Consider the following 26,708-nt stretch of genomic DNA (forward strand, 5'->3'; position numbering starts at 1 on the left):
ACTAAAGAACAGCAATTCATTTATATATTTATATATAAATCGATAGATTTATATATAAATATATAAATATATAGTCCGATAACTAGCGGACGCCCGCGACTTCGTCCGCGTGGAATTCAGTTTTTCACAGCCATGATTTTTTCCGGGATGAAAAGTAGCCTATGTGTTAATCCAGCGCAAAACCTATTTCCATTCCAAATTTCAGCCAAATCGCTTTAGAAGCTGCGGCGTAAAAGAGGAACAAACATACTTACACACTTACACACAAACTTTCGCCTTTATAATATTAATGTAATTACGGGACACCCTGTAGGTAAGTATAAACTATAAATACCAGTGTTGATATGATGCGTGGAGCTGTTAATGGCGGACAGGTCGGCGGCGTGTCCCCTGGGCCGGGTCATGTTGCCGCCCACCTCCTCGGATATGTTGTCAGCCGATGACGCCTGCTCCGTCGACGCAACCGATACCTGCGAAACGACACCCGTTTTTTTATACTAGCGGACGCCCAGCAGTTTCACCCGCGTAGTTTCCGTTCGCGTGGAGTACGGAGATAAAATATGTCCAAATAATGTAACCTTTAGTAAGGCTTTTTAATCGACTTCAAAACAAAAGGAGGAGATTCTCAATTCGCCTGTTTTTTTAAAGGATTTCAAAAAAAGGAGGTTCTCAATTCGATGCGTGTTTTTTTGTTCAATGTTTGTTACCTCATAACTTCGTCATTTATTAACCAATTTTGATTTTTTTTTTCTTAAGAGTATTCTTACAGATTGGTCCCATTTCATTATCATGGCAATCGGTTTAGTAATTTTGTGAAAAAAAATTAAAATAACTGAAATAAGTCGATTACATTTTTATGTTAAAAAGATTTTGTTAGTAAAAGTATATGTTTTAAAAATCGGTTCAGCTGATCCAGTGATTAACAACCTCACTAACTCACTAACCTATTTGTAATATTAGTATAAATATCGACCACCCATTCCGGTCAGCGGACCTATTAGGTATTTCAGTGTACCATTCAATTAATGAGTCGCTACATAATATTTTATCGTATTTTAGTTTCTACGATCATCTGACATGATTATTTCAACGGAATTATGTAAATACTAGTTTTTCGTTAAAATAACGTCACTTTCATTTGATTATGAAACACGGCTAACGGAGTATGCCCAACTATTTTTGAACCCATACGGGGCCCTTAGTCATGTGCTGGTTCTTGAAACGCGGCACGATCTAAAGTGTTTGTATCGTGCCGCGTTGTAAAAAGCAGCTCATGACTAAGGGCCCCATTGGTACCTGTTGGTCGGTGGCCGTGGCGTCGGGCAGACTGGGCGTGGAGTGGCTCTTGCGGGAGGTGCGCGCCTCCCCCGCCGGCGCGCCCGAGCCGCCGCTCACCACCTTCAGGTCGATCTTACCCTCCGCGCCCATGCGGTACGAGTTGCGCCCGCCGTGATCCCACCTGTCATACACAAACATAATAAATATAAAGACTGTAGAGACAATTAATATTTATATAATTTAACAGCTACATTGTCTTACAAATTGCTTGAAAGGTTATCCCGATATTACGTTCAGTAAACAATCCTATAATATGAATATTGTATAACATACGTACGTACGCAGGGAACCCCCATTATCCCTGTTTATTACTAAAATTTGGTGACTAAATAAAATGAGAGTCTCGCCTCGTCATCAAAATGAAGCTACTCACGGAAAATTTGATTGATTTTTTTAAACTGCAAAATCAATTGTTAACACGTTCGCTGCGGTACGAGGTCAATTAACCTCGTACCACACCACAAAGAGTTTTAGTTCGAGGTCAAAAAACCTCGTATTGTATTGGCAACATACTGAAAAATCAGTGCCGCAGAGAACATGTTAATATTTTTCCCGGTATCAGGACTACTACGATTAATCAGTAGTTTTCGAACAATCACAGAAGTAAAGTGCAGCATACCTGACATCCACCCATCCGTTGTGCAGGTCCGAGGTGACGGTGCCCATGGCGGGCTGCGCGCCGTCCTGGTCGCGCCACTTCCAGTCGGGACCGCGCATGACGCGCGCGCCGGCGCACAGCGCGCGGTTGCCGCGCGACCAGCGGCGCGCGCTGCTGGCCGTGCCGCCCACCTGCCGCGGCGGCGTCTCCACCACGCTCACCACCTTCACGATCAATACATACATCATCATATCAGCCAATAGACGTTCACTGCAGGACATAGGACTTTTGTTGGGACTTCCAAACATCACGATCCTGAGCCGCCTGCATCCAGCGAATCCCTGCGCTTAATGTCATCAGTCCACCTGGTGCGGGGTCGACCAACACTGCGGTTTGTAGAACGGGATCGCCATTTAAGCACCTTGGAACCCCAACGTCCATCGGCTCTTCGAACTATGTGCTCCATACATACATAAATTGACAGCAACTATCAAGGAAACCTTTGTTCTGTGCATCAACGAAATATCTCGTGCCGAGAGAAAGACACATGTACAAGACAACCTGTCTATGTATAAAGAATGAGTCTGCCGCCCAGTCTTTTGTCCTAACTCTTCGTAACCATTGGCGACGACTGAACCGCGCATGTGAGGACTCATTTAGTTAATCAACCATTACTGAGACTATTACATGTACCAATGTGTCAGCTCACCTTGCCGTATATCTCGAGTCCGGACAGCGACAGGTAGTGGCTCTGGCCGCTCGCGTTCTTGCCGTTCTGCTGCACGCGCAGGTAGCGGTAGGCGGCGTCGGCGCGCACGCGCCACGTGGCCGTGCTGCCCGGCTCTTGCAGCGCCTGCTCGTCCGCGTGCGCCACCAGCGTGCTCCAGCTCACGCCGTCCATTGACATCTGCACACAGCACATAGCCTTTCTTTGACACTGACAACTACAATTTCTTACAGTTAATTACACGAAACCAAAACAAAAATACACTTTTTTTTTAATTTTTGTCTTTCTGTTTGTTTATCTGGGCTAATCTTTGGAATAACGGAACAGATTTTAACGGGACTTTCACTGGAAGATAGAGACGGTTATTGAGCAACATATATGCTACTTTTTATCTCGGAAAAATGACAGCCAAATACAACACAACGTGCACGAGGAGCGGCTTCAGCACGCGTTTGCGTTACGCCATAAGGCCAGTTTAAGAAGTAACACTGTCCACTCACTTAAAACAGCCAGTTCACGAACTCGGAACCGCGACCGTACCCTTTGGTGTGTACGCGGGGGGCACGAGGTGCAGGCTGTGAACGTCGTTGGAGTGCACAGTTAGAGTTACAGTTCAAAGAAATAGAACTGGCCACTCACTTGAAACAGCCAGTTCCTGAGCGCGGAGCGACCGTATCCTCTGGCGTGTCGCAGCGTGTATGCGGTGGGCACGAGATGCAAGCCCAGGTCCACGGCTATGAACGCTCGCCTGTCGTCGTTCGTGTGCACGTTGAGTCACTCCGGCGCATAAGACAGCGCTTCTGAGTCACTTAAGCTGCAGTTTAAGAAATAGAACTGGCCACTCACTTGAAACAGCCAGTTCCTGAGCGCGGAGCGACCATATCCTCTGGCGTGTCGCAGCGTCTACGCGGTGGGCACGAGGTGCAGCCCCAGGTCCACGGCTATGAACAGTTTAAGTAATAGAACTGGCCACTAACTTGAAACAGCCAGTTCCTGAGCGCGGAGCGGCCGTATCCTCTGGCGTGTCGCAGCGTGTACGCGGTGGGCACGAGATGCAAGCCCAGGTCCACGGCTATGAACGCTCGCCTGTCGTCGTTCGTGTGCACGTTGAGTGGTTCCGGCGCACGGGAGAGCGCGTCCTCGGCGCGGCCGTAGGGCAGCAGACGTCCGTCAGACGACCACACGCTCACGAGCCCGTGCGCGCCCGGGTTCAGCCACTCTGACGTGCCGCCGTTGCTTCCGATGAAGTACAACACGCCGTTCTCGTCGAAATCGTGCTGATAAGATAAAAATAACATCAAATAGTTGTGTAACTCCCCTTAGTTATTTATTTAAAACAACTAAGGGGAGTTACACAACTACATTTTTTAACAGTTAAAAAAAAAATTTAATTATGTGTTTAAAATTTACACAGGAACTCACTGTGCGAAAGTTTGATCAACATGTGGTCGATTTCTTTTATTTTCTTTAATATCAATATCTGTATAGTGTATAATAATTACAATATATAACTATTTTGTTACAGAAATAAGATAAAAAAATTACAAACAAATTCATGATAATAGGGGAAAATAAAGCCTCAACAGAAAGCCAAGGCAGCCAAGTTTACAGAGTTAGTTCAATTCCCGCCCCTTGTACACTGCAAGCAGGCTTATATTCGCTTGGAAAGAAATCATTCATGTTTAAAAAATGCCTTAAATTCTATTAAAAAATATAATACTAAAGATTCAGAACTCTTACATCATAAGTAAAGTTGATGGGCGCCTCTGCCTTTATTCTCTGTACAAAGTTGAAGGAGGACCGCTCCATGTCGTACCACTGGCGCGCGACGCACTTGGCGAGGAACCTCTCTAGTTGACGCACGGTGGTCAACGCTTCGACCTTTAAACTTCGGCCCGAGTTATTGTTCGTGACCGATTCTTCTGATGGGTCTTCGTTGGAACGTTCCACTCGAAGCCTGTTCAAAAATAAAATTAACAAATTAATAGTGATAATACATCTTTCGGGTACCAACAAATGGTTCATATTCCTTCGATGCATACAAAATGTTTTGTTTCCTTGGCCTTGATTTGCTTTCAGTAGGTAATTATAAAAAAAAAACTCATGCAATAGTTGTATCTGTACCCAGATATATACGGAATCATAGTGATAAAGAAATAATAAATCGGTCAATATCCCTGTGACGCATACAACACGTTTTGCTTTTTTGTTCCTTATTTAATTGTGAAAGGCTATTCCATCTTCTGTATGACCTGCAACGTGGACATTTTCAGGAATAATTACTGATGATGATGATGAGACAAGAACGTTTTTAGCATAGGCTCCCCATTCGCTTACCATAAGACGTTACCGCTGTCAAGTTCTGGTCTTAGTATAAAGCCGTCAGTAAGGCGCTCCACGCTCTCCAGCTCGCCGATGAGGCGGGTGGCCAGTATCACCTAATACGTTTAGGGTGGTGGAGCGCAGCGGGCTGGTGCGCGGACACGTTGGGCGCGAGCGTCAGCACGGGCAGGCGCTCCACATTGTCCAGCACGCCGACTAGGCGGGTGGCCAGTATCACCTGATGCGTTTTGTGAGATGGTGCTGCGCAACGGGCTGACGCGCGGGCGTTAGCACGGGCATGCGCTCTACACTCTCCAGCACGCCGACTAGGCGGGTGGCCAGTATCACCTGATGCGTTTTGTGAGATGATGCAGCGCAGCATCGGGCGCAAGCGTTAGCACGAGCAGGCGCTCCACGCTCTCCAGCACACTGATAAAATGGGTGGCCAGTATCACCTGATCCGTTTAGTGAGATGGTGAAGCGCAGCGGGCTGGTGCGCGGGCGCGTCGGGCGCGGGTGTTAGCACGGGCAGGCGCTCCACGCTCTCCAGCACGCCGACAAGGCGGGTGGCCAACGTCGCACCCGTGCCGCCGCCACACTTCTCTTCTTCGCCCTCTGCATCCTTGCTTTCCACGGTGCCGGTTAGCGCCCACTCGCATACAATACGTTCCCGCTCGGCCAACTGACCCGGCTTGTCTGTGATATAAAAACAAAACTGTAATGCCGTGTCATTTTTCCGATCAGGTTAAATAAAAAGCTTAATTTCTCAATCAAGGCATGATAAAATATCATCATAATTACCAGAGGGTTGCGGCGCCAACACTTGCAGCAACGCCGGCGCCAGACCTGACGACTGTAACTCGTACGCGGACAGCAACTCGTCGCCGCAGAACAATTCCGACAGTTGGTCGAGTGACTCTCTCAATTCTATTTGCCATTCACCTGTTAATAGATTAATTCAAAGTTAATAAAATAAAATTAGAATTCAATTTCTATAACCCTAAAAACTGATTATGATTGATTTGTTACTTATTTACAAGTAGAAGAAATCAAAGTACATATTGTGGTATTATTATTAGAGATCACTTTTTTGTTAAACAATTAAATAGCGCGATGGATAATAAAGTATAATTTTGGAACTTAGCTACCACAGGCACCCAAAGTTGTCAGACTAATGTTTAGCTATATTACCGTCTCAGATAATAATAATAATGATAATAACTGACGGCTTAAAAAGCTTTCCAAGGCACAGGAGTGTAACACCTTTGACGTCTTAGTTACAGGCCAAAAATTTATTGGGAGAAAGAAAAGTTCAATATTTCCTGTCATTCTACCGAAGCCGCATAGGCTAAGCAATGGATTGATGCGGCTGTACATAAATATCTAACATACAAAAATTACGTGACCAGCGGGTTAAGCCGTACGCTCTATTAGATATAGTGCAACAATAACCAGTGGGTTGCGTGGCCAGTCGCTGCAGCTTGGCCAGCAGCGCGCGCAGACGGGCGACGGGTGCGCGGGGCTGGCGGCCGGCCGCGCTCGCCAGGTGGCGCGTGTACAACGCACGCGCACGCTCACCCACCTGCACATACAGACTTAATATAATAAAGTTTCATCTCTCTCAAACTAAATGTACATTTATTTATTATATGTACGTAATATACCGCATCCGCATACATTCCGCATCATATAATCGACCCCCCGTCATTTTAAGTACATATCCGTAAGGTAATGGTACACTTTGGGGTACCGTGTCGCTTAACATTTTTGATCACCTACGTGCCTATAATTTTCGCGATACCATCGCGATTTTTAAAATAAAATCAAAATGGCGGCGGGACGATTTTGTCAGTTACAGTTTCAGTTCGATACAGTTCAGCTTCGCTGAGATGATTTTGTATTATATACAACGAAACCTCGTGTTCAGAGCGGACTAGACTTGGCGTGATTTATAATACAGTACCTGTGCTTTCTGCTGTTCAGTCTTCGCAGAGAAACGGCTACGATTTTGTGTCGCATTTCCGTTGTTAGGCGCCGCCGACCTGCGATCTGCCCAACCGCTAGCCAGTTCTGGGCCTGAAATAATATGATCAACGTTAATAATAGATTACCTAAAACTATTTTAAATTGATTATTATTAATTATTAGCAGGTAAGCCCAAATACGGTTCGGTAAAACGCGATGTTTTATATTTTTATACTAAAAAGTATTTTAGCTAGTTGTTAGTTATCGATTAAAATCCCGTCATAATAATGTTTCGGACACAATCTGGGGCAAGTAGACAAACATTTTGACTTATTTATTAGTAAAGAAGAGATTCATATAAAAAGTATATCAGGGGGAAAATAAATAAATGAATACCTAAAAACGTCTCTGCAGTGAATGAATGCTTAGTTCCTCTGTTAGATTCAAAGATGAATCCCGGCAAATCTTCCCGCAGTATTGTTGTTTGCTGCTGTCCGTCGGTATTATGAATGTGAAGTTCCTTCTCTCTACAAATAAAACGAAAAAATAATAATTGCACAATTATTTTTCGTGTATTTACATTTAAAAGAAAAAAACCGAGTGTGTTGTAGACCCCACAACTGAAGTAAAACTTCTATCAAAAATAAAAAAGCGCCTTCTATGAGCGTCAAGCATAACTCCATCGGGTTTTCAAATTGTACAAAAAGGGATTGTTTCAAAGTTCTCTAAGAACGCCATCTACTGGTAGTTTAAAATAACAAACACTCTTTTACTATGTAGATGACAGCGCGCACCGCCCGACTATTTTGTAACTAATCAATTTCATCGAGATCGGTTTCTTTTTATTCTTTACAAGTTAGCCCTTGACTATAATATCACCTGATAGCACTCGTAAGTGATGACGTAATCTAAGACGGAAGCGAGCTAACTTATTAGGAGAAGGATGAAAATCCACACCCTTTCGGTTTCTACACGACATCGTACTGGAACGCTAAATCGTTTGGCGGTACGTCTTTCCGATCAGCGATTAAGCTGGCAATCAACGAGTAAAAAACAAAACCAAATTATTTATCGTTTTATGATATGGCAAAACAAAACCACCTTATTTATCGTTTTATAATTAGTATAATTTTTAAAAAAAAAAACATCAATTTACTATACCAAATTCATGTACTTACTTCTTACATGACAGTACCCAGTTGCCAAGTATCAATTTGGTTGGGGCCGGTTTCGACAATATACTTTGCGGTACGCAATTCTTTACAGACGCTCTCGCTCTCTGGAGTTTGTCAATAAATTCACCGCGATTTTCTGAAACCAAAATTTCGTCGTAAATTTTTTATAATGGTTTCACTAAATACACACTGTTAGCAAAAAAAATCATTATACTGGGTGTAAGGGGCAAGTAAACGTCATAAGAGACACGATATCCTAATCAATTACGTCAGAAATGGAAGAATACCAATTTAGAAATTTTTGAGCACGCAATGCTATAAGTACGCTTTGCGACCTAATTCTTCGTGCGCATCAATAGGCAATGCAACGTAGTCGTACACTGTCTATTTGAACTCATGGCAATATATAGTTCTAAACAAGGCTGGTAGGAGGGGTCTAACTAAATATTAGCTATGTGCACATATCAGTCACCTGTGTTGTCGGCCTGGTGCAGTATTCGCTATGATCACATATCAGTCACCTGTGTTGTAGGCCTGGTGCAATATTCGCTATGTGCACATATCAGTCACCTGTGTTGTCGGTCTGGTGCAATATTAGCTATGTGCACATATCAGTCACCTGTGTTGTCGATCTGGTGTAATATTAACTATGTGCACATAACAGTCACCTGTGTTGTTGGTCTGGTGCAATATTAGCTATGTGCACATATCAGTCACCTGTGTTGTCGATCTGGTGTAATATTAGCTATGTGCACATATCAGTCATCTGTGTTGTCGGCCTGGTGCAGTATTCGCTATGTGCACATATCAGTCACCTGTGTTGTCGGTCTGGTGCAATATTAGCTATGTGCACATATCAGTCACCTGTGTTGTCGATCTGGTGTAATATTAACTATGTGCACATAACAGTCACCTGTGTTGTTGGTCTGGTGCAATATTAGCTATGTGCACATATCAGTCACCTGTGTTGTCGATCTGGTGTAATATTAGCTATGTGCACATATCAGTCATCTGTGTTGTCGGCCTGGTGCAGTATTCGCTATGTGCACATATCAGTCACCTGTGTTGTCGGTCTGGTGCTCGGGGCTACCACTGGAGTACATAGTGGCCAGCTTCCCGTCGAGCAGGAAGCGGAACCAGCCGTTGGAGCCGGTGCTCAGCTCCAGCGCGGCGGCGTCGCTCCACACGTAGAGCGCGTCGCGGCCGCGGCACAGCGACCACTCGCCCCACCAGTACGCGCAGCCGCTGGCCAGGCTCGTCGCGTCTTCGCCTGTTCCTAACAGAGTCACAGCAAGGTTCAGTGGTGTAAATAGCACCCCCTTTGCTTTTTAAAGAACATACTAAAATACAAATAAACAAACATGGCAATGTACATGGGTGTTTCTCTGTAATCTGGGCAGCGCATTGTCTATGGCCTGTTGTTTAAAAATTAAAAGATAACCGAACCTACATCTGCTCTACTTTCAATATTCAATTAAACAAATATTGTTGTAAAAACCTTCAAAACCAGTCCCCTGGTGTGTCACAAAACCAGTTTAGAATTACAAAAATAGTTTCTTTAGACTAAATTCCTTGGTTATATTTTAAACGAAAATTTACACGATTGCTGCCTAATGCTGACATAAGCCTAAATGCCATTTTATTTAGTGCAGCATAACCATCCTTCCATAGGTCACATTGTTACCTATCAGCCAACAGTCCCCTCGTGAAGATTATTTTTATGTATTTTAATAGTATTCTTAAAATACTAAATAGTTATCATAGTTGAATAATTCCTATGTACAAAAAAATAACATAGATCAATTACATTTTGTGTAACCTGCAAATAAAATCAAATATAACAATCCCCTGGCAACAGTCCCTTGCCTACACAAGGATAGATGAACTCAAACGACAACAACTAAAATTGCTATAACAATAATCAAACACATAAAAAATAACAGCGTTCAAACTATTCTGTTTAGATTTTTCTGAAATTGCTCAATATTTTCTAAAGTAATGGAAACATTTTTGTTTTGAAAAACACGAAAAAGTTGCCTAAACCACTTTCTTAGAGAAAATGGCTCGGTTTACAGAGAAACAAACATACACATACATAGACTGCAAAAACCACAGGTAAAATTACGAGAACGTATTATGATTTTTAGTTGTCTCTGTACTATTTCGGTATAAATACATTTAAACTAATAGAAACATTTTTGTTTTGAAAAACACGAAAAAGTTGCCTAGACCACTTTCTTAGAGCAAATTGCTCAGTTTACAAAGAAACAAACATACACATAGACTGCAAAAATCACAGGTAAACTTACGAGAACGTATTATGATTTTTAGTTGTCTCATTACTATTTCGGTATATATAAATAACTGCAAGTAACTAGATAAACATGTACACACAAACAGCCAGTACCTCCAGTTATAACTTTCTCCCCGTCGGCAGTGAGAAGCGTCGCCGGCGACGCAGCGAGCGCCTCCACCTTGCCAAACACGCCCAGTCGTGCGAACTGTTCCAGATAGATGTCGGCGGCTTTGATCATCAGCTCTTCAGCTATTCCTAACACAGTCAAATGACCGTCATCGTCGTCCTACATTAAAAAAAAACTTTTATCAATACTACATAAAAATAAAATTGAAGTACCTAACGGTCGTTATAATTATTTACATGATACTGAAACTATGATAAAAGGACGCACAATCATGTAGAAAATTTCACTTAAAACTGACCAATTTTGCTTTGACAGTTTTAGAATTATTGGTAAATTGGCCTTTAAATAAAGCCCAATATTCAATAAAATCCCAAATTCAGAGCAAATTCAACCTTAAGGATTGAGTTTAAAGGTTGAATTTGCAAATGTGAATACTTGAATTGAGTGCCAAGAACTTGTTTGGCACTCATTCAATGGGGATGTTTTTTGGTCGCTGATTGTATATCCACTTTTTAATAGCAGATCGATTTGAAACACTGACTTTTTTTATTTTTGTCTATCTGTCTGTCTGTTTGTCCGGGCTGGAATAGCTGAACCGATTTTTATGGGACTTTACTGGAAGATAGAGGACGTTATTGAGCAACATATAGACAACTTTTTAAACCCCATGGTCCCCGAGCGATTTGTGAATATTCGCTAGTCATAAAAACACGTAGATATTCAGTGGAGTGCAGCTAGGGTAGTCAGTATACGTACAAATTGTACAAAATGGAAAATTCCTTTCTAAATACAGGTTAATATGTCAGTCCTAAGGGTAGGTAATGAATTTTCGCATCTATTAACTGCACACCATTATAGGTAGTATCCTTACATTAAAAAAACCAACTCACATCTGCTCTCTAATCTTAGTAACAATTACGTTAGTAGTAAAAAAAGAAAAGTAAAAAAAAGATAGTGTACTTGCCTGTACTTAGAAGTACGCAATTTTGAAATCATACTTTTTTGGCTTGAAAAAATCTATGTAGATTTTATTTAATCAAGATAAATCGATTATTAAACGACTTGATTATGTTCGGCTGTATGTATGTTTTTTTATTTCATTACAACAAGCCAATAGAAGTATAACTTCACTATAGTTCGTGCGCTGCAGCATGGTTCGGGTGACAGTTGACTTATGACGTTCATAATACGTATTATTATCGTGAATCGCGGCAACTTTTAAGAGTGAAATGAACTGTCACCCGCACCATGCTACAGCGCACGAACTATGATGTACTACGTATAAATAAACAACAGAAAAAAGGGGGACATGGAAACATCAAAGGAGTACTTAAATGCAGGTAAGTTTCGATGGTGTGACGTCTGTACAGGTAATTTTCAGTTCAAATGTAATTACATTATCCTTGTGTAAATATTGAATTAGTAGTTTCAGTGGGAATGTTCCAAACTGTTATATAAAAAATGCATTAGTATTAAAATATCACTTTGATACAATATCTAGTATTTGTTCGAAAGAGCTACCCAAATTTTATGGCAAAACAATACTTTAGTTGCCTGACAATCATCCTAATATCATTGTATTTGTTATAGAATAAACCATTTCTTATATATTGTCTTCTTTAAAAATATGTAATTGGTTTATTTATTTACTTTCCTCTAAATTAATTCAATAGTGATGTAGCTCGTTCAAACAAATGGTTACATTATTTACAATTTTATACTAAAATACTAAACAGGCACTTTGTCGTTTACGTAAAAAAAGATTGACATTTCCAAAGGAGAATTTATTGATGTAAACCTAAAGAAAAACTACTTTCTAATGTATTTTTAGAACCGAAGCTGTTCTTCAAGGGTAAGCTTTAGTTATGCGAAAATTGTAATTCAAAAGCGAATATAAAAAATTGAAAATTCTTTTATACTGAAAATGAAGTTGTAAAAACAATTGATGATTTAAAAACTATAAACATATAAACTCTATAATTTATATCATAGTTTATTGAAGTGAATAAGATGAAAACTTTTCAAGACTACAGATTTCTCACTGTCGGATGACATATCTGTTTACGTTCTACACAACTCTTGCAATGTTGAATTATTTAACGGGACATTAAAAACGACTGTAAATTTGTAAACTATATGTGTGTGTAAATAATCACATATAATTGCATCCAGTGACTCAGAGCCAGGCATTAGGGATGGCATAGGGATGCAAATGACAATGATAGAGAACTCATCACACCATCGGAACATTACCGCGGGCGGGCGGATATAGCGGCTGCGCAGGTAGCGGGGCTGCGAGCGGCGGGCCGGCGCCTCGTCCTGCCCGGTCAGAATTGACATTTGATCTCTATAGCTTGGCAACTTCGTTCGTAACACCCCCTATGGTCCGCGCGGGCCGGGCGTCATACCCGCTCAGTCCTTCCTCCCGTCGCCGCATATCATGGGAGTGTCATCAGCGAATTTGCCAAGCTATAGTACAATAGCTCTACACATCGACAAATTCATCAGAAGAAGTGTGATTCTGATATATTACCACTCGTCGACGACATATTCGCCTATTAATAACATGTCTAATTCGAATTTGAATTTGTACTTTATGTTTGTAGGATGCCGAAATTAAAATGAACCGCAACATACTGCTTACAGCTTACTTTTTTTATCTGTACGTTCACAAATAAATTAATTTCTAACCTAACCTAACCTAACCATTGGTTTCTGAGCCACTCAAGTTCCGGTTCTTAGGACTATGTATGGAGTTCACAATCTCGCGACATAGATTAAACTAATGGTATTTATAATTTTACGACGGCACATACATACAACTAAACATTGAATAAAACCAATATGAGGAGACAATCCTGGCTGTAAGGTTCAAGTTGTTTTGCGGCAGTTCCATAAGGCTCGTAAGTACGAGCGAGATAGAAATAATTTTATGACCCGACATGACCGTTCTTAAGAAGCTCACTAGACAGAAAATGTCTTTATTTAAACATCATGCTACACATCTACAATTTCACCTAATATGCCCAGGACAATGCCCAACCCTGCATGTGGCATAATCTAGAAAATTGCCCCGACTCAGCAGACCTACATGACCTAAAACATACACGTAAACGTATGAATAAGTATGCTTAAGCCATACCCGATGTGCACTGTTTACCAACAAACAAATTAAAAATGAAGGTAGTAAACACTTGTCGTTTCAAAACTTGTTTATTTCAAATTATGTATTGTTTATTTTATAAAATGTTATTCAAAATATTTTAACTATATCTAATTGTTCTTAGTTAATTAATCAAATTTATTTTCATTAATTATTAACAAGTTAGTTACAATCATTATTAGGTGTGAAATGATTCGCGATTTATACCCTCATTTTTAATTTGTTTGTTGGTAAACAGTACACATCGAATATGTTTAAGTATAGATAGTTAAAGTTAAAGTTAAAGTTAAAGCTTGGCAAATTCGTTCGTAACACTCCTGACGGTCTGCGAGGGCCGGGGGGGCATGTAGATGCACCTCACTTCCCCGCAAGCACGATTTCGCCCCCGTCGCCCGCATATCATGGGAGTGTCATCAACGAACTTGCCAAGCTATACACCCGGGCTAGTGGGAGTTTTCAATATTTTCATACTGTTACTATCACGTTGACGTAAACGCAAATTTATATGGAATTGAAACAGTTGTGCAGTAGTGCCACTAGATGGCGCTGTTTCAATTCCTTAGAAATTCGCGTTTACGTTACGTGGCAGTAACAGTATCAAACTGCCACTAGGCCCTCAGCGTACGCTACGCACCTGCGTGTCGAGCACCTGCGCGACGAGGCGCGTCAGCAGCGCCGCGATGCGCTGCGTGGAGAGCGCGCGCAGGCGTGGCGCGGGCGCGTAATGCACCATCTTGCGCACCAGCGACAGGCACGCGCGCCGCACGCCCGCGCCGCCCGCGCCGCAGTAGCGCGCGCAGAACAGCGGCACCAAGCGTCTGCGCACACATCGTTCGTTACTAACATCCTGAAGCACCTGCTCACTTACAATACGGTAGTTGACTCATATCAAAAGACATGTGACAAAATGGGCCTTTATTATTTATAATTTATAAGCAGGTCGATAGTATTTTTTACGATAGAAGATGCAAATTGATGTTGAGAAAATAATATTCAGAATTTTTGGAACCCGCATTAATTAGATAAATATTTTTTTTGTTTTGCTCTCTTGTCTACAAATTAAATATAGACAATATAGTAAAAGTGTTCAAAACAGTCAATAAAAACACCTGGAATTGAATTCATATCCGGTGTAAGCTGTCAATGTCAATGTTATATTGTCAAATGTCAATTAGACAAAAGTTAAAAAGAATCATTAAATTGTAGACAGAGAAGCATTAAATAAAAAAAATCCTTAAATTGCTCTAAAAATGTCATATACGAACGCTACTACGCGAAGACCACTGAGAGACCATCTGTCAGAGTGTGAGTTACAAGCATGTTGCCATGATAAAAAATCTGAATTAATGTTGTCAGCTAATGAAAAAAATATTTTTTTTATTTGATTAATTTAAAAAAAATGCGGGATCCAAAAACTTTTTTATTTTGTGTTTTAAGCCGTATATTTTATGTTTTTTTATAATAAAAATCATTTGTTCTGGTTAGTTGACACTCGGAATAAAGGCCCAGCCTCCATACAAAATTGGGACATGTCCTTTAATATAAACAATAATTATTTCGTATAGTACATGGAATAAGGGTCCGAAATATATCAATATCAATATTGAACTTAGATCATGGATGGAACTTACGATACTTACGATACTTACGATATTGAACTTAGATCATGGATGGAACTTATATTAACTTACTCCAGGTAAATAGCAGCCATCTCCTTATCCCCAGTATCAGGAAAATCTTCATCATTTGATGAATCCGGTGATTCTTGGTTACTGACCACCAGCCACTCTCCGGGACACTGCAATATAGCTGCTACCTCCCTGTGGCCTAAAAAACATATTATATTATAATTAATATTTAAAATATAATTCATTTTTATAACGTGGAGCAGAAATAATAGTAATAATAATATTATACTTAATAGCCAATCTCCTTTGATAATCAGCCATCTACACACAAGATATTGAAAACAGGTGTATACAGTACAAAGGAGGGTTTTTTGCTACATTGATTCAAACAAAAAAGATTCCTGCATTGTATGTTAGGGGAATTTGAAATATTATTGAGAATTTCTTGGAAGAAAATAAAATAAACAGAGGCTTTTGACGGCCTCCGTGGCGCAGTGGTATGCGCGGTGGATTTACAAGACGGGTTCGATTTCCGGCTGGGTCGATTTAGGTTTTCTGAATTGGTCCAGGTCTGGCTGGTGGGAGGCTTCGGCCGTGGCTAGTTACCACCCTACCGACAAAGTCGTGCCGCCAAGCGATTTAGCGTTCCGGTGCAATGTCGTGTTCAAACCGAAAGGGGTGTGGATTTTCATCCTCCTCCTAACAAGTTGGCCCGTTTCCATCTTAGATAACATCATCACTTACCATCAGGTGAGATTGTAGTCAAGGGTCAACTTGTAAAGAATAAAAAAAAAAACAAAGTTCTCAGCTGTTTGTCAATTGTACCGACCGTTAATCCAACTACAAATTTCATATATAAGTTCTGTGCCTTGTATTATTGGGCCATTGATAAATTAGGATGATAGTAAAACAAAGTCAGTAGTAATACCTTGTTCATGTCTCTCTCTAGCTTTGTCGAGGGGTGTCTTCCCGTCCTCGTCGCGCAGGTCCGCGTTGGCGCCGTACCGCAGCAGCACTTTGGCGATGGCCGGCCGACCGAAACACGCGGCGTAGTGCAGCGACGAGCTGCGCTGGCCGCGGTTCACGTCGGCGCCTGCAACATCGCAACTAAATTACTAATAATACTCACACCAAAAAAAATGTAAACTTACTCAATGCATTTAAAACTAAATTATCTGAGTATAACAAGTAATTCACTTTACTTTGAATTAAATGAACGCATTGATCTTTCTATGATAGTAAATATTTTTAAACCTGGCTAATGGCCCCGTATGGGTTCGAAACTAGTCGGGCATACTCCGATGTTGTATCACGTAAGTTTTAGCCGTGTTTCATAATAAATTAATATGAATAACAATCACGATAGTTTTAATTCTAAAATTTTTAAACCTAACCTAATAATGCAATGCAATGCAACCAAGGGAGAATATCTTGAGGCTCTTTTGCCCCTGCCTAAAAATTTACCTTTATCGGACAGGAACTGATCTATCTTCCGGGTGCCGAAGGCCGTCGCCCAGATGAGAAGCATCTGCCCAACGGCATCTGTAAAGTTGACGTCCACCGCGCTGGTGACGGCCGTGACCAGCGCGTCCGTGTCCTTGCCGCGGATGCAGTCGATGAGCTGGCGATGCGACCATGACTACCTACCTACTGGCCTACGAAAGTGAAGAGTTACCTTTATCGCACAGGAACTCGACCATCTCCCGGGTGCCGAAGGCCGCCGCCCAGTTGAGCAGCGTCTGCCCCACGTCGTCGGTGAAGTTGACGTCCACCGCGCCGCTGGTGACGGCCGTGACCAGCGCGTCCGTGTCCTTGCCGCGGATGCAGTCGATGAGCTGGCGGTGCGACTTCTCTCCACGCGCGCCTGTGGTGGTGCTCGGCGTGGAGCTGCCGCTGGAGCCCTCGCCGCTGCCGCCGTTGTTGCTGGCGCACCCGGCCGCGGAGCCCGTGCGGAATGTACCACTGCGCATTCATGTGACAACAATGCATGGTAGTAGGTATTGGATCAACAGGCAAAGGTTTTTCTCTTCAAAAGAATATTTCCCATATTTTTTAATATGACCTCTCGTCTTATTCTTCTGATGGAGGGTATTTTCTTTCTGGGTCTGTAGCCATGTGGCATGTTGATTCTCTTTTTACATTCGCATACGCTTCGAAATTAAAAAAATGTATAGTAGTGACATTTGCAAACGACAAATCACACGGTCAAGTTGTCGATCGAATCTGTCATTGCCATACATTTGTTTAGTTTCGAAGACTTAGGGAGAAGCCACACGGTGCGGTGCGGTAGCGACGGTATAAATATAAATATAAATGATATGCCGTACAGTGCGTTCCGCAGGCAAACTTTCTGCCACGGCGTCATACCGCGGCGCCGCACACCACATGTGTACAACGATGTGGCAAAACGTCTCCGGCTCGGCGCCGCACCGCACCGTATGGCTTCACTCTTAGCGTTTGTAGAAAGAGAATCAAAGTGCCACATGGCCACAGGTCATGATCACAGATTTTTACCTAGGGGTCGAAAACATAATCTACTATATAATGAGTAGGGGTAGGGTAGTTGTAGTGGTAGGGGTAGGGGTAGGGTAGGGGTAGGGTAGAGTAGGGTAGGGGTAGGGTAGAGTAGCGGTAGGGTAGAGGTAGTTGAAAGTTTACATCGAGTTTCACGCGGACGAAGTCGCGGGCGTCCGCTATATTATAAAAAACAGAGATACACACGTTTGTATGGCGTGACGTCCTTCGCACAGAAGAACGAGCAGCAAGTCGACGAGCCGCATGCACTCCAGACACCAGCGCTCGTCCGCTTGCACCGCCGCCTCGATGGCCGAACACAAGTCCAGTCGAACTAGATCCTGACAATTATATTATTCATTACATATTGTTTTCATAAAAAAAATTCAAGATTGACGTCATATTATTTTCACTCAACTTATAAAGGAGTGTTAAGATCTTTCTGTGTGTAAATTTGTCTAAACTTTTCGCATTCTACTTAACAAAATGACGAATTTTAAATCTCATAATACTGATTTATGAATTCCCTGAAATAGTTATTGTTTAGGTAAAAAGTTGTCTGTGTATTTTTTATTGTATTTTTTTAAGTCATAAATTTGTATGTATACCTTTTGATACATGTCATTAATTATGTAACTACTACTGTCAACTAGCAGACGCCCGCTACTTAGTCCGCCCTAGATCCTTAATCTGGCCCTCTCGCAAAATCCGCTCTTAGCATATGTCTAGTAACTAAAAGAAAATATACCTCCCTTCTTATAGTTACTAGTTTCCAAAGTTTCAACTTTTGAGATATCGTGATGTGTGATCTTACGCGTTTATATATTTAATACTTACGCGTTTATAAATTACGTATGTAATACTAATTACTAACATGTGTGATCTGCGCAGAGCCGCGACAGAGCGTCGACAGCAGGCTGACGGTGGTGGACACCGACGGCATGAGGCCTTTGTCCTCGGAGTTCTCAGTCGTGCCCAGCCGGCGCACCAACTCTTCTATCAGACCTGCAATTTGTGTTACACATTGTTTGTTAAGTACGTAAAAAAATAATAAAAAACGAGTTTGCCTTAGAAATAGACCACATGATGAAGTAAAACTTCTTTTAAACAAAAAATGAGCGTCAGACATAACTGCATTGCAACAGGTTTTTAAATTGTACAAAAAGGGTACAAAGTTCTCTAAGAACGCCATCTACTGGTAGTTTTAAATATCAAACACTGTTTCACTACCACACTTGGCCACCAAATCATTAACAGCACTGAATGAACTACTGGATATGACACCACCCCTAGAACTGGATAGCGAAGAATGATAAGATGCCTCATCCCCGAAATGGGCTGGAAGAAATAACCAGGGGAGCAAGTTCCCCTATGTCTTACTCAGGCAAGGAGGCCAAGCCTCAAGGCCTGAACCCCCACCCGACACTCTCGGGAAGAGGTGACTCAACTGCTGGTGCCTGTAGATGGTAGAACGAATCTTAAAAGCCTCGCCTGATTAAATCAACCCATTCACCAACATACACCCCAAATAAAGCGTGCGTAAAAATGAACCTAATCCGAGAAGATGCAGCAGAGCGCTTACCGTGTTCGGCGAGCGGCGCGGGGTCGGCGTGCGCGCGCGCGAATCGGTCGGCGAGCGACGCGAAGCAGCGCAGCGCCGCCTCCGCCACGCGCACGTCGCCGTGCCGCAGCAGCGCCGACAGCGAGCACACCGCGTCGCCCACGCGCTCGTCGCCCGGCTCCATCTTACCGCACACTCTGATGTTGACAACTCGAAAGATTATAATCTATACTAATACTAATATTATAAAGCTGAAAAGTTTGTTTGGTAGAACGCGCTAATCTCAGGAACTACTGGTCCGATTTGAAAAATTTTTTCAGTGTTAGATAGCCCATTTATCGAGGAAGGTTATAGACTAGATATTATGCTCGTATTACTACCAGTAACAGGATCCACGCGGGTAAAACCGCGCGGCGTCAGCTAATACAGAATCATCATAAAATAGCAGACATCTGCAACTTCATCCACATAAAAATTTACTGCATGTAAATTGCATACATTTCGTTCTTCTAGGGCAGAATTCACAAAGGGAATTGCCCATTCCCGGCCCTGGCCTACCATATCCACCTGGTAATTTACTTACATATATCTATTTAAAAAATCTTGATAATTGTACTTTAATAATGATATCATTACTTTGTTTAAAAAAAAATGCTACAATGTTTTAAGATATTTTTTATTCATATTCTACAATTGACCATTTGGCCTGAGTTTTGAGACCATACACCCTCAGTTTTTGGAAGACTCATGATTGGTTTGTTATGTTTTTGTTCTTGTTTGTTGGTAACAGAAAAAAATTAACAAATAAAATAATACAACTTCAAATGTTACTTCACCGCTTTGGTACACACTCCAAGATGCTAGGCATGAGACTTTCTTGCTTGGAGGTCCATACAAGAGGCCTATGTCCAGCAGTGGTTGTCTATCGGCTGATAAGTTAACGTACACACTCAAAATGATCATGTTAACCCATTACCTGGAAACAACAGCCATAGCCGAGTGCAGTGTGTCCTTGTGCACCGAGGTGCCGTGGTATGTAATAAAGTGCAGTACGGAAGGCAGGCCGCCTCCCTCCCAAACTGCACCAGCTTCGCGAGTACACACTAACTCTAATACCTAAAATGGAGGCATGTCTTGTATACCATACATCTACTCTATACTACAGCCTTTCTTGGTGAATACTGTTTACCAACAAACAAATTAAAAATGAGGAATGAGGAAGGAGGAACTAGTCATTTCACACCTAATAAAAATTATAATTAACTTAAATTGTATATTGTTCTTAAATTAATGAAAATAAATTTGATTAATAAGCTAAGAACAATTAGATATGGTTAATATATTTTATATAACATTTTATAAACAAACCATACATAACTTAAAATAAATAAGTCGTGAAATGACATGCGTTTTCTAACTTCATTTCTAATTGGTTTGTTAGTAAACAGTACCAAGAATCAAGTACCAAGTCAGTATCAAGAATCGCTGTAGTATAGTCTTTTATGCAGAAAAGCACGTGTTTTGTTAATCCATATTCCTAAACAAAATTTTAAACTTTATATAGAGTATTTTATAAAATTTATGGTACTGGTTAAGCAAACATACTAATTCGCTTTTAGCTCAATTGTTCTCCATGATAATACTGATCCTTAGTTTATTTATTTTTTATTCTTCACCTGATGGTAAGTGATAATGCAATCTAAGATTGAAGCAGGCTAACTTGTTATCGGGAGGATGAAGATCCACACCCCTTTCGGTTTCTACACGACATAGTACAGGAACGGTAAATCGCTTGGCGGTACATCTTTGTCGGTAGGGTGGTAACTAGCCACGGTTGAAGCCTCCCACCAGCCAGACCTGAACCAATTAAGAAATCTTCAATCGGCCCAGCCTGGGATTGAACCCAGGACCTCCATCTTGTAAATTCACTGCACATATCATTGAGCCACGGAGCGCCACTGCTTTCTTCTCTACAAAAGTTGTTATAAGGTAAATGTAAACTCACTTTGATGCATTGTTCTGCAAGATCTTTACTTGTTCTGTTATTTGGATCAACTGTAAGTAATCTGCTGCATATAGCTTTTACAGCGCCCTCTATCGCTACTATTCTTCTAGTGCATTCAGCTGAAAAAAAAATATTACAAATGAATGTTGCTTAAATACAACCAAGAAATATAAATATACTTATGAAGAAGTACTCATATATAATGCATAGGTAAAATCTGACATAAATAAAACTATAGGTTTTGGATATATGATAGCATGATTCATGGCTATCAATAATTAAAGTTAAAAAGCTCATTTTATATTTATTGATATTATACATTTACATATTTCTCTCTGAGAAACAATTGATCACAGCTATTTGCTTTGATTTTATTAATAAAAAAAATACTATAAAACAAATAACATAGTATAGTAAAGTCAAGGGAAGTTTATAAACAAAACATTTATTAAAAAATAAACAATAACGAAAAGTATTAATTCCATAGAAGATATCTTACAGAATAATTATAAAAAGCCTTTATAATGTACACTATATAACTACCTGATACATCCAAGTAATAGGTAATTGCTCTAGCAGTCACCTCTAGTACATTGTCTGGTGCACATTCATCTAGGAATATTTTACACAAGGCTGGTAAGAAGGTCCTTGGAGGACAGCTGTAAGAAAAATTAAGAGTTTAATGTCTATACTTATATTAATATAGAGGTAAAGTTTGTGGTGTTGTGGGAACGGGGATATCTCTGGATTTACTGAACCAACTTTGAAAATTATTTTACCTCTAGAAAGCTACATTATTTATGAGTGTCATATGCTATATGAATAGAGTACCTCAGCCACATTGCCAGCAAAGAAGGAGATAACTTAGGGAATGGGATGAACGCGAACTACGCAAATGAAACCACAGTGCATTGACTAGTAGTTAATACAAATTAAATACATCTAAAACTTCACAAATGAGGTATTTTTGTCTTTAGACAATATTATGAGTAAATTGTGTGAATAAAATACCATACCAGCATATCATGTGCCATAGTTATTGAATTCCGAGATTTTTAATCTTTTTGCTTTTTACTTAGAGTATAATTTAGTTTACTTTAACCTTATACGCTTTAATACATACAAGTATCTCGTAATGACGTGAAGTGTAGATTTTGTGTTGGTTGAATGGTTTTCCTCAAAAGATTGCTACATTGGTGAAAACCACATGAGAATCAATTCAATCCGACTTTATTTAAAAAAAATATACTTTTCTCTATGGTAAGAAATCTTTACCTCTCAAAGCACCTGTCTACATTATCAGACATCAACAGAAGCATGCAAAGCTGCTCCAGTGCAATTAGCTGCATATCCCGCTCATCCCCCTGGCCTGTCAGCAGCCACTCCAGCAACGTCTCTGGATCCACTTCAGCCATCTTAACACAAACATTATATTACTTTAATCAACTTGTAATAAAATATAGATGTGATGTTTTTTTTTTCTTTAAAAGTTAGCCCTTGACCACAATCTCACCTGATGGTGATGTTGCAATCTAAAATGGAAGAGGACTAACGTGTTAGGAGTAGCATGAAAATCCACACCCCTTTCGGTATCTATACAACATCATAGTGGAACACTAAATAGCTTGGCGGTACATCTATGCCCGTAGGGTGGCAAGTAGCCACAGCCTAGGGTCCCACCAACCTGACCTGGACCAATTAAGTAAACCTCAATGGGCCTTGTGGAGGAACAAACCCAGGATGTCTGTCTTGTAAATCCACTGAGCATACCACTGCGCCACAGAGGCCATCAAAATGTATCACAGAGGGGGTTTATATACTACCTATACAATTATACATAGAGATAAATGGTGTGTTTGCAATATAAACAATTAGGTAGGCTTAAAGCATATATTAAAGCATACATAATAAGTTAGGTGACATATACAAAATTCATATATGTCAACAAATGTCATCCTGTGCTTACTGACAGTCATTCATGGATATCATATTGTAGGTATATGGTATTTCTTAGTTCATTTGATGTTTATTTTAATAGGTTGTTAATAAAGACCAAAATAATGAATGGGCCAGCAGAAAAGTCCTGTAACTTCCCACTAACTTTGAGTATGAAGCATTCAATATGTCACTATATGTGAAAATTGTATCTTGTTTAGTTTACGTTAATTCATATTATTTGATTACCTTGAGGCTTTTACGACGTTGTGTTCACATTGACCTGCAAATAAAAAAATAGCTAAAATTAATTAACTGTCTTAAGTATTCATATTGCTTCTTTTTTGTAGTTTAATAATTTAATATTTGCATACAATATTAATTAGATAATTAGTAAATTTTTTATACTATAAAATTTGGAGTTGTATAACTAATGAGATATAGCAGGTGCCACATGGTTTTGCTTGTGTAGTTCCCGTTGCCGTAGGAATATGGAGGTAAAATAAAGTCTGGATAGTAAATACCCCAGGGATAGTGTAGCTAATTTAAGTGCCTACTCAATGCAAATACCATCAAATCTTTATAATAGTAGTACAGAAAAAGAAAATCTTTTCTGAGAATGAAAGTAATTACTACACTTGTCAAGTGTAGTTATCGAATGACCTCACCTGACCTCATAGTACAACAAATTCAAATATATGGATACTTTGGCGAGAGGACTTTATATAACTTTAGGCAAGTTCCCTGTAACACTGAAATGGCACGAACAATATTATTTACTCTACTAAAAAAAACTAAGGGATAGGTCAAAGGGATGCTTGACCGGGTCCGCTAGTTTATAACAATTTCTTATCAGATAGTAAAATATAAAAAACAAGCACAGTGGACACAATTTTCAAATTTGTTTATTATGATTTTTTATCAATATTATCTCTGATTAGCAAAACCTACATTTATAAGAGTTATCCAATCATATCTTTCACTTGGTATTAACTTTTATTAGGCTTTAAAAACAAAGAAAACTCTTCATTGTACTATCAAACAGTACACCTAAACTTATGTAATTTGTTAGTAAAACAAAGTTAGGTTTATAGATATTAGATGGATAGTTAGGTTTATAACTCCAATGGCTGAAAAGCTTTGTATTTAGTTTGGCACAGATGTAATTTATAATTTAGTACGATATGATTTATCTTGAATTTCTCATGATAACGAGATCCTTGCAGGTGAAATTGTAGAACACAGCTAGTATAGAGTACTATTACCTCATGAACTTATGGCATATATATTTATGATATATACCTACATTAAGAGTTAAGACAAATAAATATCATAAAACAAATTTACCTAATTTAAAATTACACTTCAATTACACTTTTATTAAAACTTACCAATAGTTGTGCAATAAGTAACTAAATAAAAATTACAAAAAATATTTAAATCACACATATAGAGAAAATTGCAGGTACTTAACAAACTATACATGATTTTATCACTAAGCTGGTGAGTATGATTTATTTCCTACCCCCATTTAAGGTAACCTGTTTATCCTACAATTTAACATAAATAAATGTCTATAATAACACAATTGGAATGTAAATAACTTACTTTGTTAGCCATTTAGGAATGGATTGTTTACTTTGAGCAACAAAAACCTATAAAAATTAAAAAAAATAACTGTAACTGCTTAAAGTATCTCAATATTAAACGTTCTATGTCTGTAATAGCTTTTTCGTAAAAATAAATAAATAACATTGGGATGTAGGTAAATCAGTAGAAACAATCGCAAATAAGTAGGTTACTACCTCAATAAACATCACAAGAATGATACACCTTTCTCTTTTAGTCATCCCTTCTATATAAGTAACGGTAAACTTTCCTTTATCCCGGATAATAGAACACTTCGGCGAACATTGACTGAATCTTTAACAAAATTAGAGCAAAATATGCAATGGTTTAGGTACAATAGAGCTTGACGTCTACTTACATTTGATGAGCCATGACGGTGAGGCGTTTTCTACTAAACAATTATCAAATACTTTAAACGACGAATTACACTTTCTCGCCTTTATTTCCGATGCAAATCATTTACACTTAGACTACTCTAGAATTTAATAACTTTCTCCAATTTCCTAAATTCATTCACCATACAAAATGACACAAAAGTAGAGAATTGCACAAATCATAGAGTACATTGAATATAGGGTATAGAGTCCTCAGATGCCATCTCCGCTTAGCGCCATCATGTGAGCAGATAGAGAACTACACCAATTATAATATATACCCATAAGTATAAAATGAGCGACGAATTACGTATATAAACCTATATCCATAGTGACATAAACATAATGTTTACCTACTAGTATTAACTGTTCTTTAATTCTATTATTTTATTTAGGAATTCGGATACAAATAATAAAAACACAAATGGGATACATATAATTATTTATTGTTTCTCCTTTTGTGAACATAAACAACTCCGTCTCTTTGAATATAGTCATCTTCGTCAAAACCTCTAGTGGTACCCCTTAACAATATATTTGTTGACTTACACCAATTATATGTAAAAAATCTGCACGAAAAAATAAAAAAAGAACTCTACTAAATCTCAAGACAAGACATATATAACAGAGTTCTCGGAATCCAAAGTAAAGCACAGGTCAAAACGATTTATAACAGTCACCAAAATCCATAAAAAAAGCCAGGTCGTCGGGAAAGATCAACGCAAAAAAACACCATTAAGAAAGCAGAAGAAATAAAACCGTTTCGTCTACAAAATTAAACAAAATGTCACAAGCCGCACAAGGTTATAATTTTTTTTTTTAATACCTGGCTTGAGATTACCTCAGAATCCTGCTGGTCAAAGTGCCTTAAAGCGCCATCTATTGAGCAAATAGGCAATTAAGGAGGCATATGCAATTTGTACTGAGGTCGTAATGTACAGACTGATTACACCCTGGCACAAATGAAAATTACCACAGCATGCAAAATATTTTATATTTCCAATCACAAACGTCAAATGAAGGCAATTTACTAAAGATCACAGTAGACAAGTTAGAAGTTATTTCCCTTAAACTAATTTACTCTTTGGTTATATCCAATAAACTTAGACCATTAAAAAGAAAGGACCTGCCTCGTAAACCGTTACCCCTCTGTCAAAGATCAAGAATCAATGATCTAACGCGTTTATAAAAACTGTTGCTATAGAATCGATGTTTCATTGTTGTAATCGTTTTCGTCGTGTAAAGAGCTCCCTTTTAGTGGAGTAGCTTAGTAAATAGTTTTAGTCGAGTCAATCCATTTTACTCTTCGACCAATAATAACAGGACTTGCCTTGCTAACCGTTACTCCTCT

At 39.7% G+C, this 26,708-nt stretch overlaps 1 protein-coding gene across 1 annotated transcript in view; it reads right to left on the reverse strand.

Annotated features, from left to right (window-relative positions):
• LOC112043899 (E3 ubiquitin-protein ligase HECTD1) overlaps positions 1-25,531 on the reverse strand; it is a 47,705-nt gene extending 22,174 nt beyond the window's left edge. Inside the window, exons 1-28 of the mRNA XM_052883358.1 lie at positions 25,342-25,531; positions 23,604-23,637; positions 22,695-22,834; positions 21,963-22,078; positions 21,420-21,538; positions 20,391-20,530; positions 19,436-19,611; positions 18,728-18,858; positions 18,061-18,194; positions 17,015-17,301; positions 16,268-16,432; positions 15,403-15,538; positions 14,346-14,529; positions 12,802-12,867; positions 10,533-10,707; positions 9,186-9,401; positions 8,129-8,261; positions 7,347-7,477; positions 6,949-7,061; positions 6,438-6,567; positions 5,787-5,927; positions 5,441-5,681; positions 4,404-4,620; positions 3,641-3,940; positions 2,646-2,843; positions 1,958-2,160; positions 1,297-1,459; positions 335-470 (exon numbers count right to left, since the gene is read on the reverse strand). Of these exons, the coding sequence (XP_052739318.1) occupies positions 335-470; positions 1,297-1,459; positions 1,958-2,160; positions 2,646-2,843; positions 3,641-3,940; positions 4,404-4,620; positions 5,441-5,681; positions 5,787-5,927; positions 6,438-6,567; positions 6,949-7,061; positions 7,347-7,477; positions 8,129-8,261; positions 9,186-9,401; positions 10,533-10,707; positions 12,802-12,867; positions 14,346-14,529; positions 15,403-15,538; positions 16,268-16,432; positions 17,015-17,301; positions 18,061-18,194; positions 18,728-18,858; positions 19,436-19,611; positions 20,391-20,530; positions 21,420-21,538; positions 21,963-22,078; positions 22,695-22,834 (4,291 nt within the window). The 5' untranslated portion in view covers positions 23,604-23,637; positions 25,342-25,531. The remainder of the gene's footprint in view (positions 1-334; positions 471-1,296; positions 1,460-1,957; positions 2,161-2,645; positions 2,844-3,640; positions 3,941-4,403; positions 4,621-5,440; positions 5,682-5,786; positions 5,928-6,437; positions 6,568-6,948; positions 7,062-7,346; positions 7,478-8,128; positions 8,262-9,185; positions 9,402-10,532; positions 10,708-12,801; positions 12,868-14,345; positions 14,530-15,402; positions 15,539-16,267; positions 16,433-17,014; positions 17,302-18,060; positions 18,195-18,727; positions 18,859-19,435; positions 19,612-20,390; positions 20,531-21,419; positions 21,539-21,962; positions 22,079-22,694; positions 22,835-23,603; positions 23,638-25,341) is intronic.
• Between the last annotated feature and the right edge of the window lie 1,177 nt (positions 25,532-26,708).

Source organism: Bicyclus anynana, chromosome 9, assembly GCF_947172395.1.
Source record: "Bicyclus anynana chromosome 9, ilBicAnyn1.1, whole genome shotgun sequence".
NCBI lineage: Eukaryota > Metazoa > Arthropoda > Insecta > Lepidoptera > Nymphalidae > Bicyclus > Bicyclus anynana.